The sequence below is a fragment of the Cavia porcellus genome, unplaced genomic scaffold (genome assembly GCF_034190915.1).
Source record: "Cavia porcellus strain 051 isolate PalLab524CR breed Dunkin Hartley unplaced genomic scaffold, mCavPor4.1 scaffold_23, whole genome shotgun sequence".
Taxonomy (NCBI): Eukaryota; Metazoa; Chordata; class Mammalia; order Rodentia; family Caviidae; genus Cavia; species Cavia porcellus.
Genome location: NW_026947506.1, coordinates 38073304 through 38090241, shown reverse-complemented (window position 1 = coordinate 38090241; position 16938 = coordinate 38073304). Strand labels below are relative to the sequence as shown.

The following is a 16938-nucleotide window of genomic DNA, read 5'->3' as shown; positions in this document are numbered from 1 at the left end:
CCATCACTGGTCACTCGAGAAATGCATATTAAAACAGCATTGAGATTTCATCTCATCCCAGAAAGAATGCCCGCCATCAAGAAAACAACTGATAACAAATGTTGGCAAGGCTGCAGGGGAAAAATGAACACTTCTCTACTGTTGGTGGGAGTGAACACTGGTGCAACTACTGTGGAAACCAGTATGGAGATTCCTCAAAAAACTAGTATTGAAAGTTCCATTCAATCCAGCTATTCCCCTCCTGGGGATTTTCCCAGAAAAACTGAAAAGATCATGTCACAGAGATGTATGTGCACTCGTGTTCATAGCAGCACAATTTGTGATAGCTAAATCTTGGTAACAACCAAAATGCCCATCGACCACAGAGTGGATGAAAAAAATGTGGTATTTTATACAAGGGAATACTATTCAGCTATAAAAAGGATGACCTTGAGGCCTGTATAGATAAATGAGGCAACTTGAGAATATCCTCATTAGTGAGGATAAATAAGACTCACATGAGTAAATATCACATTGTATCTCAAGGGTAAAAAATAATAAAAATTGACAGAATGATGGAATTCAGAATGTATAGATATTGTAAAAGTGAAAGGGAAGGAAAGTGCTCTAAAGGGTATAACAGTATGTATTGTGTGTAAGATAGATGATCATATTACTGAATTTCTGTTGGAACATTGAACAGAAGGGATTGCACTGTCAATTTTTGAGGGTCTAGCCACTTTTATGCTTTGATTTTGTGACTTTGGTAACTATTTATAAGATGACAATGGGTAATGTGTCAACAAGCGATTTTATGTTTAAATTCTGTATTCCTCAATCTTCTTTCTCTTTTTCTATTTTTTTAAACTTTTTTCTTTCATTGAAAATAAAGACAACAATATGCAATATGACAATCATAGTTAAATTTCTTTTATTCTGTCTTGAAAACCTACATTGTTATTGTTTTAGGTTTGTTGTTGTTAATCTCCTTTGCTGTTATCTTTTCTTATCCGTACTGGGAATCAAACTCACAACCACATGCTTGCAAGGCAGGCACTTATGCCACTGAGCTAAATCCCCACCCCTTCTCTTTTGCTTTTTGTTTTTCTTTTAACTTCATTTTTCTTTAAAATAAAAAATAATGTGCATACATTAAAAAAAGATCTATTGCCACTAATGCTGAAAATCTTTAATGAAAGTGAAAGTGAACCAATACTTTCAAAATCATTCCTAGAATCCAATGTTACCCTTTACCAAAACCAGAGAAGGACCTAGTCAAAAACAAAGCTACAGACCAATCTCCCTAATGAATATGGATACAAAAATGCTTAACAAGATACTAGAGAACAGAATACAGCAAATCAAGGACATTATATACCATGACCAAGTAGGATTCAGCCGAGGATATAAACATGGCTCAACATATGCAAATTGTTGCAGTCAAGATTTGCAAGACAAACAACTTAATACAGCATTTATAGGGTTATTTTATAATAGTCACACAATGACTCAAATACAAAAAATTGCAGAAAAATCTATCCATACACTGCAGATCCCAGTAATCTATCTGAGGCCCAAGATTCCATGCTAGTATCTTGTGTGAGTCCAAGACATGAATCTAGCTGAAGACCTAGATCCTGTGATAATGCTCCCCACAGTCCAAATAGAGGTCTACAACCCATGACAATGTCCCATGCAAGTCTGTTTCATGCATCTGTGTTGGAAAGGCCTAAAAGTCATCCACAGAAGCTACAACATATGTGCCAGCGGGAAAAAGGATCTGTGTCAGTAGGCTGAGGGATCTACACTGGAGCCAGGAATTGATATTCAAAGTAAGGACCAGAGCTTCCCATAAAACTACCACAGCCATCCTCAGCAACAACAAGGTCTCAAGCTCCTCCAATGACAGACAACAGCCAAGTTCATATCAGGACACCAGCATGACAAACTTCTCCTGGAGATTGAATAGCACACCATCTGCACACCTCTGCAGCCAGGAAGCAATGCTCAAAGTAAAGACCAGAGCTTCCCCAAAGTGAACTGCAGCCATTGTCAGTGAAACAAGGTCCCAAAGTCCTCCAATGAGGAGAAACACCCGTGTTCATAACAGTTAAGAAGCTCAACAAGCTGCTCCAGGAGAACCAAGAGTAACAAGAGAACCAACAACCCTAATTCTTCCCCCTTTTTATGTTGTTAGCAACAATCTTCAGGTAGACCATCCTTACCCAGCACCACACTGATTCAGTTCAGCTGGGTGTTACAAGTTGCCCACCAGTTTTCAGTCCACCACACAAATCAATAAACGTAATATAGCATATCAACAGAGCCAAAGGTATAAATCACACGATCATCTCAATAGATGCAGAAAAACATTTGACAAAGTCCAATAGCCATTCATGTTTTTAAAAATCTTACAGAAACCTGGACTGCATGGTCCTTACCTCAATGTGATAAAAGCCATCTATGACAAACCTACACCCAACATCATCCTTGATAGTCAAAAACAGAGGACTCAGTCAATTCTGATTGACTCCTATAACCAATACTATGTATAAACTAAATGCTACCCCTGGGGACATCATGTTCAAGATGACCAGGTCCCTGCCATCAGAAACTATATAATTCAGGGCCAATACAATTCTAGATGGCTGGGCTCTTGACCTAAAACTTCATTCTCTATTTTTCTTTTTTTTTTATTTTAAAGAGAAAAAGATAAACAAACAATGAAAATGAGTTTAAAAATGGGTTGTGAGACAGATACAATAATTGATACATTACATACTGTTGTTTTTGCAGTTATTCAGAGTATAGTACACAGCATGATATCTTGTCTAAACAATATTAACATAAAATATTCATTTCAAGGAACAAAGAGAACCAGCTGTATAAGTATCTTAACTATCTTGTGTATACATGTATTTTTTCTCTTTTTTTCCTTTATTCCTCGCCTTTTTCCCTACCACAGTTTGTCTTGTCTTTTGAATGGTTTCTTCCCAATTCACCATATCTATTGCACATTTTGGAACTTCTTTACTTGTTCAGTTTCTCACACTACTGAGACAATACCATTTTTACACATATGTGTCTGATTTATTTCTCTTATGAGTATGGTCTCAAGTTACATCCATTTATCTATAAAAGTCTCCCGTTTATTCTTTTTATGGCCGTGCAGTACTCTGTTGTACTGAAAAAAGCCACACCTTTTACCCACTCCCCAGCTGATGGGCATTTTGATTGTTTCCATGATTTAGCTATTACAAGTTATGCTGCTATAAATGTGTATGCACATATATAACTGTGGTATGATGTTTTTAATTGCTCTGGGAAAATATCCAGAAGGATACTAGCTAGGTTGAATGGGATCTCTAATGCAGTTTCCTGAGGAATATTCACACTGACATTCTGTATTTTTCTTAGCAATACAACAACAAAAAAGCATCAAGCGCTTTCAGAGAGCAAAATTTGCCTAAAACGTGACTGTTATGGTTTATATCTAGATGTCCCTCTAAATTCTCATGAGCTCACAAGTGGGGCTTTCGGTTGGTAACTGGATCATGAATGTGAGATACTGGATTAGCCAAGTGATCAATTTGATATTTTGATATTGGGAGAGAAATTGGAGAGAGAGAGCTGAGTCACTGAGGGTGTGGCCCAGAAGGATGCACGGATAAATCCTTCCTTCTCACTTGATGCTGCTCTGCTTCCTGCCTGCCAGGCCATGAGCTGTTTCTCATCTGCCATGCCTCAGCCATGCTGCTATGCCTTGGCACCAGCTGACTTCGGACTGAAACCTACACAGTGAGCTACAATAAACCTTTCTCCCTTTAACTTGTGGGTGTCATGTATTTTGTCCCAGCAATGAGAAATTAAAACAATGACTTTGGATTTGAATTCCCAAAAGAACCTCCTTGAGACCATAATGTTAAATGAATTTATCAGAGACACATGTTTTAATGTCATACAGCAAGGTTTTCTTTTACATAAAAAAATCAAAGAGTAAAACAAAAAATAATAATAAACAGAGGGATAGCCCTTTTGCAAAAAGGAAGGGGACATAAAGTTGGAGGGAGGAGAGGAAAGAGAATGAAAAACATTAAGGTACATGTACCAAATTCACACAATGAACGCAATCATTATTAGCGCTGACACGTACTCATAAAAATTAAAATTAAAAAGGAAAGCTGAAAAACTACATCTCCAAAAAAGAATTTCTCAGACATCTGAAGAGTATATGACTTGATGAGAGGGTTGGCCAAGGAAGGCCACAAGATGTAAGAGAAAGAAAACGTCCTCTGTCTTCTCTCCTGTCTGAGGAAGGTTGAATGATGGAGGAGGAAAATCGTTCAGACTCTCAGCCTGCGTTTTTATATTCATATGGAGGAAATAGGAACAAATCATCAAATGAATGGAAGATGGAAACATTTCCTAAAGCTGGTGTTAGATGAGGAAAACTAAATGGAAAAGCTAAAAGAAGCAAATACCCTAACACCTGAAAAAACATAGTGGTCAAGGAAACTATGGGAGATGCATACAATTACCTAATGTACAGTCACCATAATACACACACACACACACACACACGTGCATGTCTGTATCATTATATATAATAAAATACTGAAGAGTTTATCATTTATTGTAAGCAAACTAAGAGTTCAAAATAGGAGTATATTGTACTAGTACTTTTTAACATTTAAAAGCACAGAAATATGTCCATAGGAACATGCATTCACTTTTTGCAAGGGAATGAGGGCCTAAAACATCAAGTAAGCACTCTGTCCCCAAGTTTCACCATCAGCCCTATATAACTTTATTAATACGCTTTATCTTAAAATGTAGGGACTGCGGATTAAGCTTGCGTTTATTTTTTCTGACAAAGGATTTCAGTTTCAATAACTATCTCTGTGATTTTAAAAATTCTGAAAACAAACTAACACATAACTAAATGATTGCACAATCACATGTCTGTTATCTCCATTATGAGACATCATAAAATGCCTGAACTAACCAGATCTAGGGTGAGTTCCCTTTTCCTGTACCTTTCAGGGCGGAACTCATCAGGTTCTGGCCAGTATTTTGAGTCTCGGTGAAGAGCAAAACTTGGTATCATCACTCCTGTCCCTTTGGGAAAGGACATTCCATTGATTTCAAAATCTTTTTTGGACATCCTCTCAATTCTGTTAGTAACTGGATATAATCTGAGAGTTTCATTCACGACCATATCCAGATATTCCATCTCCATCATGACATCATAGGTAGGAAATGCCTAGAAAGAAAGAAACAGATTGTGGTAAACTGAGCTTTGAAAATAGTGCTCAACCCAGTCTATGTAGTGCTGTTGAATTGTTAGGAGCCCCAGAGATTAATTCATATTGATAAAAAAATCAGTTACAGAGTATTTCAGTAACTAACTACCTGTGGAGGCACTGGCCAGAGGTATGCATGACACGGATATGCAGAGATAAAGAAGACACATGCCCCAAACTCCCAGAATACATGGTTAGAGATTAAAACTTAGCCTGTAGGTCAAACTCTGAGTAGGCTTGAAACTCATTGCCTTACAGTGTGAATGCTCTGGCCCTCATCCTCTGCATACTCTGACTTAGTACTTAGATAGGTCCTAATGTCAGTCATGAAACAGACCATCCTGACCTTACTTTGCCCTTCTGTCCTGTCCCTTTCTCCTAAATGAATTCATGTATAGAAGTCCTTTGTCCTCCACCCTTGCTTCCTGATACTATCAATAAGAAGTCACAGAAGCTTCACTTTCGGGCTGTCTTTCTGAGGAGTATGGTTAAGGACAGTTCCTCTGGGCCTTTTTCGAGTTTGAATTGAACACTGACTCCAAGTAATCTTTCATTCTTTGTGCTGTGCCTTAGGTGTGAACTGTGATAACTATTATGTTAAATGTGTACTATAGTAATGAATGTAAAATACGTATGGCACAATCCCTACCCAGGGCCTAAAACCCCTAGATTTACCATGTAGTCCTTTTCTTTCTCATGTAAGGAAATTTGACTAATAAATTATGACAATTACACTCTAGAAAATACACCAAAGACATTATAACCTTTCAAGAGAGAAGCCACACATCTATACCCATATAGGAGAACCGGGAGAGGAACAAAATCCCTCATTCCAGCCTAACTACATTGCCCAGGTTGGACTTGAATTCACAATTCTGTAGCCACAGCTTCCCAAGTAAGTGGGCTTACAGGTGTGCAGTACCATACCCAGGTTATGTCAAGGTTTTTATTTCACAACATCTGCTACTAACCCTTTGGATTATGTGCATAAAATTTGGACAGAAATACCACATTAAACCACTCCTCTACAAATAAATTGACACAGAAAATTATTTCTTTTTATTCCATTACAACAAAAGGTTTTGATTGGGTGCTCCCTTGGCAGGCAATTTTAATTCTGATACATGACATGGAGACGTATTATTGTAGCAATAGACAATAGATATGCCAAGACCAGCATTGCATTACAAAGCTCTTACTTTTCTATAAATAGTATAAAGTTTCTATGTTTCACCCCTTAATTGTAACTTCAGATCCTTCCTACTTGTAACTAGTGCTAGTAAATAAATCAACACTGCCTGTGTATAAAAATTCTTGCTGTAAATAATAATAATTTCTTAAGTGCTGACTTCTTTCTTCTCTTCCATGTACTGTCCACTTACCTTATTGGGCAAAGTTTTATCAATCTCCTGCTGCAGTTTCTTCTGCACATCAGGGTGGGTGGCCAATGAATACATAATAAAAGAAAGAGTGCTACTAGTGGTCTCATAACCAGCAAAAATAAAGATAATTGACTGGGCCAAGATCTCCACATCAGACAGAGCTAGAAGTAATGGAAATTTATTTCAGGTAAAGTAGATCAAGGCAGTATATCACTATTTAGATGAGAAAAACACAAATAAAGCACTCATATCCCTAGAAAACCAATTCAAAATCATGCTGGGACTGCTTTTCACTGTAATGGCCAAAAAATGGTGAAATTAATTCAGTTACATTGAAGTCTATATTACTCTTAGCTACCTCCTCCTCTTATGCCATCCATACCACCACCACAGCTGAATAGTTTAACTAGCGTACATAGGATTAATAGTATATCCGTTGGATGAGCATAATATTACCTATCAATAAAACATGGAGTGGCTTTGTCTCTCAAAAAAGTTAAAGTGACTCAGCTAAAACACAGCTGAAAAATTATCAAGACAGTTTGTGTGACTAAGTCTTCAATGTATGGAAAACAGAAGTTATGTGCTCTAGATACATGTGTGGCAATTTAAGCAAACAACACTGAGCTGAAGAGAAACAATTATTACTCAGTGTATGATCAGAAAACTAGGAGCATCTGAGTCATTATTAGAAACAGAGTCTCAAACCCGCTCAGAGCTACTACGTCAAAATTTAAACTCCCATTAATTGCAGTGAGTTGTGTGCACAACTTAAATCAAGAAAAGGGGATCATACTTTTGAGAATCATCTGGTCATAAAAAACCTGGGAACACTCTTCAAAATGAGTGATCTTAGGGGCTGGGGATTTAGCTCAGCGGCATAAGCGCCTGCTTTGCAAGCAGGCAGTCGTGAGTTCGATCCCTGGTACCGATAAAACAAAAAAAAAGACCAAAAAAAAAATGAGTGATCTTGAATGGACAGAAACTACAGAACAAGCCAAAAAGCTTAAAGCATAATGACTGACGCTAGCCTAATGCAGGTCAGTAAAAAACAAAACAAAGAATGTGCACATTAAAGGGTACTGGGCATAAAATACAGTAACACAGGACCTAGTGAGTGGAATTGGTAATGCTTATTCAGCCACAGCATCAGTGTCGTTTTCATTTAGCACATGTCCCCTCTCTCTGTTCTACTTTATGCTCACCAAACTGCCCTTCTGATTATAAGTTGGCCTTCCTTTCTATTTTCTTCTGAAAGACAGAATCACAGTCATGCAGTTGTCTATCCAATCAGGACTTGAATCAGTCCTAGCAGAAAATTGGAGCCTTGAAATAAACATACTGCCTACCAAAACCATCTAATTTAAAACTAAAAACAATGTAAAATAAGGATGAGAAGGTTCCTCAGCATTCTGACTTATAGATGACAAAGTCAACTATCATCTTTTTATATTTATAGATGATAAAATCTACGATAAAGTTAATTATCACCTTGTTCTCTCACTTAGCACAATTCCACATCACTGCACTGAAACTGAGCTATAAATGCAAAGTTTAGAGTCTGCCGTCCACTATGGTATCATGCAGCCACCTGAGGCTATTTTTTAATGAATGAAAATGAAATACAATTTAAACTTTAGTTCTCCAATGACCCTAGCCATCTGTACTCAGTGGTGATCACATTGACTAGCACAGAAAAAGCAATATTTCCTTCATCACAGAAACTTGTATGAGACCAGAAAGCAGAGAGAAAGGTTAAAGATAGGTGGGTAGAAGTGGATTTAGATGTGGATGTATGTGGGGTGGTGTACTGTGGAGATCCCATTTCCAGCCTAGAAACCATATTTAAGGCTTTGGTGAGATGACTGTCACACTAAGGGTAGCTTGAATTTGACATAATAGAATTATTATAATTATATCAAAGAAATAGGCTATATGTCAGAAATTCTTAAGTAACAAAGAGAAAGAAACAGCAAGCCTCTGCATGCAACAATATGTTGATAGACAATCTTTTTATATTTCTTAGCTCTATGAAAATATATTTGATTTTCTTAGTCCCCTCCACTTGAGGATGTACAAGGAAGAAAGATCTCAGGAGACACAACGACATTAGACCTGTTTTTTATTCCTAACTAGCATTTCTCACTAAAGGGATCCAGAGACTTGTGGAGAAATGGCTGATTCTAGGGCTATCAGGGAAACAAAAAAGAAACCTAGAATATCTCCCACCAGAAAGCAAGATATGTAATCTCAGCACCGGATGGGCTGAGGCAGGAGGATCACTGCAAGTTTGAGTCTAGCCTGAAAGTGAGTTCAAAGGCAGCCTGAAATGCAAAGCGAGACTTTGTCTCAAACACACAAAAAAATAAAAAATAAAGGCTATGCCCAGAAAATGGCCTTTGAAAAAGACTCAGAATACTCTGGGCTTTTCTATAATGACAGATGTTATCCTTTGACACTTGTCAAAGTCTATATAATTTTGTAATCTGTGATGGAACCCCACTGTAAACTATGAAGGTTGGGCCATTCATGATGTGTCTCTTTTAACACTGTTGTACCACTATAGTGGTGAATAGTGGAGTGTTTGGGAATGTATGTAAATGTAGAGGCAAGAAATATAGAAATTCTCTATACCTTCTCCTTGCTTACAGTATGAACTGAAAATCATTCTAAAATTAAATCTATTCTAACAATTAAAATATTTAAAAGGAAGAAAAACAAATACAGTAGGTCATATTAAAGGGAGAAATCTGAAAAATTATAAATACAAAATAAATAATGAAAAGAATACATCAGGAATATATAAGATTACATTTATGCACATAATAAAATATATTAAAAATAAATAAATACATAAGAATGAAACATTCCCCTCTTCCATTAGGTACTGGTTGCCAAGTGTAGAAAAATGATGGAATTTGAAAGTCATCGTTTTGTAACTGATATATTAATAACAGTGGTCATAGCAAAGTCCATGGATCAAGAAAAGACAAAGAGGAAGGGAAAAGAGGAGGAGAGAAAGGACTTTAAATGACCAAGATGCAATACATATATATGTATATATATGTATATATATATATATACATATATATATACATATCAGTTCACCAAAGAAATGTAATTATTATGTATCACACACATACACCAATAAAATTTTTTAAAAGGAATAGAGGACTGAAGTTTAAGCAAAAGGAGTCTGGGAAAGGATATCTAAAGGTATATGGTTTTGCACATATATGGATTCTTAAGATGATAAAAATGATCTACTACTAATTGTGGTTATGGTTTTACAACACATGATTATACAAAAATATTGTTTAATCAAATACATTAAATGACTGAATCAGGTGGGCATGGTGGTGTAAGCTTGTAATCCCAGCACTAGGGAGGCTGAAGCAGGAGGATCACTACAAGTTCAAGGCTAGCCTGGGTTACATTGTGAGTTCAAGGTTAGCCTAAACTGCAGAGCAAGATCCTGTCTTGAAAAAAGTAGAATGAGAGAGTGAGAGAGACAGAGACAGAGACATAGAAAGAAAAGAATGAAAGAAAGAAAGAAAGAAAGAAAGAAAGAAAGAAAGAAAGAAAGAAAGAAAGACAAGATTGAATTGTATGGTTCAGAAATTACCACAATAAAGCTGTTAGTTTTTTTAATTCATGGATGATAAAATCAATGGGTGAATGTATGAAAAGGAAAAATATATTTACAGTGTCAAATTGTTTCTCATAGAACTTATTCACTGTTGAAGAGAAAATAGGCCTATATTCAATTAACCTAGTGAACATACTTTCACCAAGTACTCATATGGAACATCACTGTTTTGGGCATTATATCTCTGATCAGAAATATAGATGAAAATTTCCAGGCAGAGTTTCTAATTCCCTGAGTATGGCTGACGCCAAAAATCATCAGTATTGGCAATGATGCAGGTGACCCTGATAATTTCTCGCCTTCAAATGCTGGGTGTTTGGTTACCCTTTAGGCTTTGAACATACTCCAGCCTGTGTGCTTCCAGAAAGTGCCTGAAGCTACCACATATGATATCTGAGTTTGGGTCTTTCCAAAATTGTGCAGAAATTCTCCTCTGCCTGGAAATCCTGTTCCACTCTTCAGAACAAATCTTTCCCTCTGAGCTTTGCCATCAGTAGACCATGCAGCATCCTTGGTTACCTTTATGAGATTCTGTGTCTTTAAAATTCTGGGAGTTTAGCATCATCTGAAGAAAGTCCACTCGTTGCTAGAAGAAAGACAAATTTCAAAAACAGAAGGTCCATCATGAAGTCACAAGTAAATCAAGAGCAAAGAACTGTTCCTCCTTCCTCAATATGGTCCCTTCTAGTTCAAAAGACTAGTTAGTACTGAGTCATCAGTGAAGGACACTGTGTGTACACCTTGGAGAATAATATGCTTCCTAGAGGAAAAACCAGTTATCCACCCAAGGACTTTTGGCCTTTGCCCTCCCACATTTGCACTCTGGTTTCCAGTCATAGATTTGTGGCCAGACAGTGGTTTATTTCTTCTCCTATTACACTTCATTGTTCAAGAAGAACTCATAGACTCCAATACTTTCTGTCCTCTTCCCTTAATTCTTAAAATAATGGCCTATAGATTTATTGGCTGCCATTTCCAGAGTTCATTGTGAGGTTTGTGTGATCACCTTCAAATATTCAACACACCCAGAACACTAACAAAATCCTCACAAACACCTATCCTGTCTTCTTAATCTGCTGAAATTCTTGTTTCACCTGAAACAAAGCTGGGTTTCTAGCATCACAAATCTAAAATAGACCCCTGCACATTCCATGCCAATAAATAAATTCAAATTTAACACAAACTGAACTCTACCAGGTCCCAGTAAGAGCCTCCACTGGACAATGTGTCATGCAAGAGGCTTAGAACTGAAATAATTCTTTACCGATATAATACCTACAATTTTTAAACAGTATTTTTATTCTTTAACAAATTTTACTGGAGATTGAACCCAGGACCTCTTTTATTCTTTAATAATTTTTGAGAAAAGGAAAATGATAAAGTTCTTGTTTTAACAATTCTTCTGCCATGACACACTGAATTTATTCCTAGTTTTCAATGTTAAACTCTCTCTAACTCATTTTCATGCAGACTTCTCCACCTCCACCTTCTTATTTCCTGGAAAATGTAAAAACTCTGCTGCTCTAAATCTAAATTCTCTATTAAACAGAGAAGTGTACAGATCACATATATACAGCCTGAAACATTATTAAAATACTAATATCCTCATGTCACCACCACCATCACCACCTCATTTTACCTTCTTGTTAGATTCCAGATGATTTTCTTTTGTCTTTTTTACAAATTTTGTGAAAAATTTCAAAGAATCTCGTGGAAAAATAGAGATACTTAACATCTCATACAGTTGAGTGAGGAATGGAAACATCACTACACAGAAAAGAAAATTCCATCTTTAACAAAAATACAAAATTTACTTTTTTCAATTATGCTTTCCTGAAACAAAACACTAAAAGTCACCATTTTGACCAGGAGCCATTAGTTGTCTGACACGTGGGCTCAGGAAGTCAGTGGGGACTGAGCAAGGGAATGTCACACAGAAGCCCACAACATAACGATGAGATCAGTGACCCCTTCTTCATTTCAGAGTGACCAAAGGATGCTTAAATTTCCTAACTTCTTACCCTTTTCTCTAGTGGAATAGAGACTTTTTGGGGGTAAACCAGACCACGATGATCTCGCTAATGATGGTATTCAAGAAATTGCAGTCAGTATAAACTAGTTCGCCATCGAGTAAAGCCAAAAAATCAAGAACACAAAATTGGAAAATTCATTAATCCATACAAATTAATTGACACCCTCTGAAACGAACAACGAGTCAAGGGGCAATTTGGAATTCTGTTGAAATGAGTAAAACTGAAGGCACACTATTCCAAATTTGTGAATGTGCAAAAGCAGTAATCAGAGGAAACTTCACAGCTATAAATTTGTAAAATCTCAAATGAATAATCAAACTTTACACAAATCACTAAAAATAAAAAGAAGAAACTAAACCTAAAATGAGCAGAAGGATGAAAGTAATAAAGACAAGCTAGAAACTAATAAAATATGAAATACAGAAATCAATAAAGCAAGAAGCTAGTTCTTAGAAAATATCATCAAAATTGGCAAACCTCTACAAAGACTTACCGAGAAAAAAGGATAACTTAAGTTACTAGTACCCAAAATGCAAGAAAAGAAATTACGGCTGACATTTAAAATTCTAAGCATCTTGTGAACGAGATAAAGACATCATGGTACAATGATATGTGAGTATCCATAGTTATAGCAGCACAATTCATAATAACTAAATCTTAGAAAAAGCCTATATGTTCCTCAACAGGTGAATGGACAAAGAAAACATGGTCTTCACACACAGAGGAGTCCATGTGTCGGCCAGGAATGTAGCTCAGCACCACAGTACCTGCTTGGCAAACAAGAGGTTTGATTCGTAGTACCAAAATAAAAAGGCCATGTGTCATGGTTCACTGAATTCTGACAAAGATGCCTGACCCCTGAATGGGTAAAGATAATCTTTTCAAAAAATGATACTGGGAGAACTAGATAGTCACTATAAAAGAGTAAAGAGGGACTACTGAATATAAATCCTAACTCAGAATGTATCAAAAATGAAAATATAAGATTTACAATTATGCAAGTCTTGAAAGAAAGTCAAGGGAGTAAATTTTCATGATCTCAAGTACAGATTCTTAGAGAAACCAAAGCACAAATAAAAATGAAAACTCATCTATTGTACATTATCAGAATTGAAAATTGTAACTTTAATAGACACTGCCAGGAAAGTAGGTGAAAAAAGTTGCATGTCATGTCTCTAGTAAAGGAACTGTACCCAGAAATTATAAGCAAATTTTGGAACATAACAAAAATAATTAAACTTACAAAAAATAAAAATAAATATTTTATCACATGTTTGTCTTAAGAAGATATTGCACAGAATCATTAGCACCAGTGAAAGGAAAATCAAATCCATAGTGTTATCCCATTTCAGACTCATTAATATGGATATAATTAAAATCATGAGAAAACCAAGTGTTGGATGGGATGGAGACAAATGGAAAACATTCTGTCAGTTCCTTAATAAGATAAACACAATTACATTGTAACTCAGCTGTACCACTCCTGTGTACGCACCCAGAAACATTGAAAACCAGTATTTAAACATAATCTCTTGAAGAATTGTTCATAAAACAGTATTTATAATAACTAAAATGCAAAAATATCTCAAATATTTATCAACTAACAATGAGTGATAACTTTGTAAGCTTTGATCCTGTGACCTGAAGCACTGTCTCTAAGATGATGGTGTGTAATCTAGTAATTGTTGATATCTTACTGGTTTTTCTTGAGTTCTGTATTACTTGTACCCTTACACTGTTTTGCTTTGTTTTGTTCTGGTTTTTTTATCTCTTTTTCCTTTTAAATAAAATTTAAAAAACAATGAGTGATAAGCAAAATGTATCATGGTGCCCTAAAAAATAAAGTACGTTGGACATATTTCACTTAAAAATATAATGCTAAAGGAAACATTCCAGTCACAAAAGACCATATATTCTATAGTTCCATATATATGAAGTGCCTAGAAAAGGCAAATCTGCAAAAACAGAGTAAATCAGTGACTGATAGGGGCAAAGAGTATGGGAATTGAAAGTGCAAAGGTATAATGTTTCTCAGGTAATGAAAATATTCCTACAATTACAATGTTGATGGATGCATATTTCTTTTGTAAGAGTACTAAAAACATTGTATTGCCTATTTTAACAGGAAAATTGTTCAATATGTGACTTATGCCCCCAATAAACTATTACAATAAAAAGAGGCAGGTAGGAAGTTGAAGAGGGAATAGTCTACATACCTATTGAGAGAAGAAATGGACTCAAAAAATCAAATCTGAAGAGCTTCCTGGCTTTTGACACAAAGGGATCATGTGGGTTGTTGAGGGAATCAACGTTCACCCCAAATGCTGTTGCAACGATTATATCCATGCTGTAGGCCCCAAAGATTCTGGGTGAAAAAACAGGAGAAACTAAAGTCTGCACCTCTTCTTTTACAAACTGTTCAGGAAGTGGGACTCAGTCATACACCAGAAAGACGTGGAGAGCCACATTAGGTCAGAAGAACTACACGCAGGACCAGCTGAACGCTCTCTGCTGCCGTCACTCTCACTCATGGGGTTGTTAAAGTGAGCCAGTGATATAATTGCCCTTGTGCTCGGGGTGATGAGAACCTAGGTGAGTTAGACTCTGAGCTTGTGGCATTCAGTCATTGAGACTCACAGGCAGACATACTGCGGCAGTATGTGTGGAATGTGGAAGATAAATGTGTAACCACCATTTAGCAGGACTCTTCCTAGGGGACTCAAAAGCTGATACTGACCTAGGTCTTGTCTCACCACACAGTGTGCCCTGAGCTGATTCCTCTTCAGCACATCACACATCAGCAACACCCTGTTCTGAACACCCAGAAAAATCATTCCTCCTTCTCAGCATCCCTTATTCAACTTCTTGATAGATCTAGTCCATCCCCAATACAAGAGTCTGAGGCTGCCCTGGGGCAGAATCATTTTGGTATAACGTAAAAAACAAAAATTGTCCTCATTAATATTTATAATATTGAATGATAATTATATTTAGCGTGTGGTTATACATGCATGTCATCCCAGTACTTGGTAGACTGAGGGCAGGAGGAGCAGGAGTATAAAGCCAGCCTGGACTACACAGTGAGTGCAAGCTCAGCTTGGACTACTTAGCAAGACTTTGTCTTTAAAAACCAGCCAGGTGTGGTGGTGCATGCCTGTAATCCCAGCACTCAGGAGGCTGAGGCAGGAGAATTGCTGTGAGTTCAAGGCCAGACTGAACCACACAATGAAGCCCTGTCTCAAAAACAATTTAAAATATAATAATTATTGCTATTATCACATTGCTGTTGAAAACTGATTCGCAAGATACAAGAGTTAAGTGACCTCATGTCCCCAGTTTTCCCAGTATGCTCTGTAGAGTATCTATATATTTTAAAATGTCAGGTTTACACAATCATTGATATAGTTGTGCTCTCTCTCTCATTTTGCTCTCTCTGTCTCTGTCTCCGTCTCTCTCTCTCTCTCTCTCTCTCTCTCTCTGTCTCTCTCTCTCTCTCATAAAAGGAAGGAGAAATGGTTTAAAGGTTAAATATTTAAAATTTTACTCTACCTAAAAAGTACCATGATGAGGTTTAAGCTGTTTGAAGCTTCACGTGGTATTTCCTGCCCCATCCACTGACTTTCACTGTGCACCAAGTAAATTCTCCTACTATTCCTCAAGCTTTACACTTACAACATTTTAAGGTCATACCTCTTCCTTCAAAAGCATGTATCTTATGCCTTGATAGCCAAAGTGATGAATAACTTTGGTTCCGGTACTCAATGGAGAAAACACTTCGCCCCCCAAATGCCCTGTCTTCTCTTGGAATCCACCCCTTTTTGGATGAACTATTTTAGCTGTAACACCACTCCCTGGTTTAGCACCTGTATTTAATACATGGCTGCTGAAGTAACTTAACAATGAGAATTTCAGTTTTTTGCAGACAGATATAAATTGAGGAGCAATCTGAGGCATCATGTAGTTTTCTGAGGCAACTACAGGGCATCATGGCAACTTGGACATTAAGTGGGTGCACTTAGTTTTTCAACTAAGAACAGATACTTACTCCTTCAGTTGAACAGGTTTGCCTTTCTCTGCTTCTTGTCTCAGGTTTTTGACCAACACATCTCCATACTGTTTAATGATGGGGAACATCTATGCATAAAACACAACACCATTTTTAACTAAATCCGTGGATTCAGGCCCAAGAACCATAAGACATTATCAATCATGAAGCAATATTTGACATTTTTATAATTAAGTTTATAATGGGTCTTCCAGGGCATAAAGGCAAAAGACCATTCTGACAAAGCCACAACTCAGAGGACTACACCTTGTACAGAGAAGAGGATCTTAGTTTCTAACTGTCCCCAGATCACTGCTAAGTTCTCAATTAAAATCCTCTTAATTTCTTACTTCCTTGAGTTTTCCACTGGTGAAGTTTGGAGACAACTGTGTTCGTATTCTCTTCCATTCCTCATCCTCAGATAGGGAGACAGCTTTTTTCATAAATCCTACTGGAACAAGCGACTAAAGCCCCAAGAAAAAGACAATTTATCATTCTTAAGCATAGAGATCATACACTTACAGAACATCTGTTAAGCATGCAGCAC

At 36.8% G+C, this 16938-nt stretch overlaps 1 protein-coding gene across 1 annotated transcript in view; it reads right to left on the bottom strand.

Annotated features, from left to right (window-relative positions):
* Cyp3a14 (cytochrome P450) overlaps positions 1-16938 on the bottom strand; it is a 46577-nt gene that overhangs the window by 9316 nt on the left and 20323 nt on the right. The window contains 7 exon segments of the mRNA NM_001173116.1: positions 5016-5242; positions 6665-6825; positions 10833-10899; positions 11953-12080; positions 14563-14711; positions 16392-16480; positions 16742-16855. Of these exon segments, the coding sequence (NP_001166587.1) occupies positions 5016-5242; positions 6665-6825; positions 10833-10899; positions 11953-12080; positions 14563-14711; positions 16392-16480; positions 16742-16855 (935 nt within the window).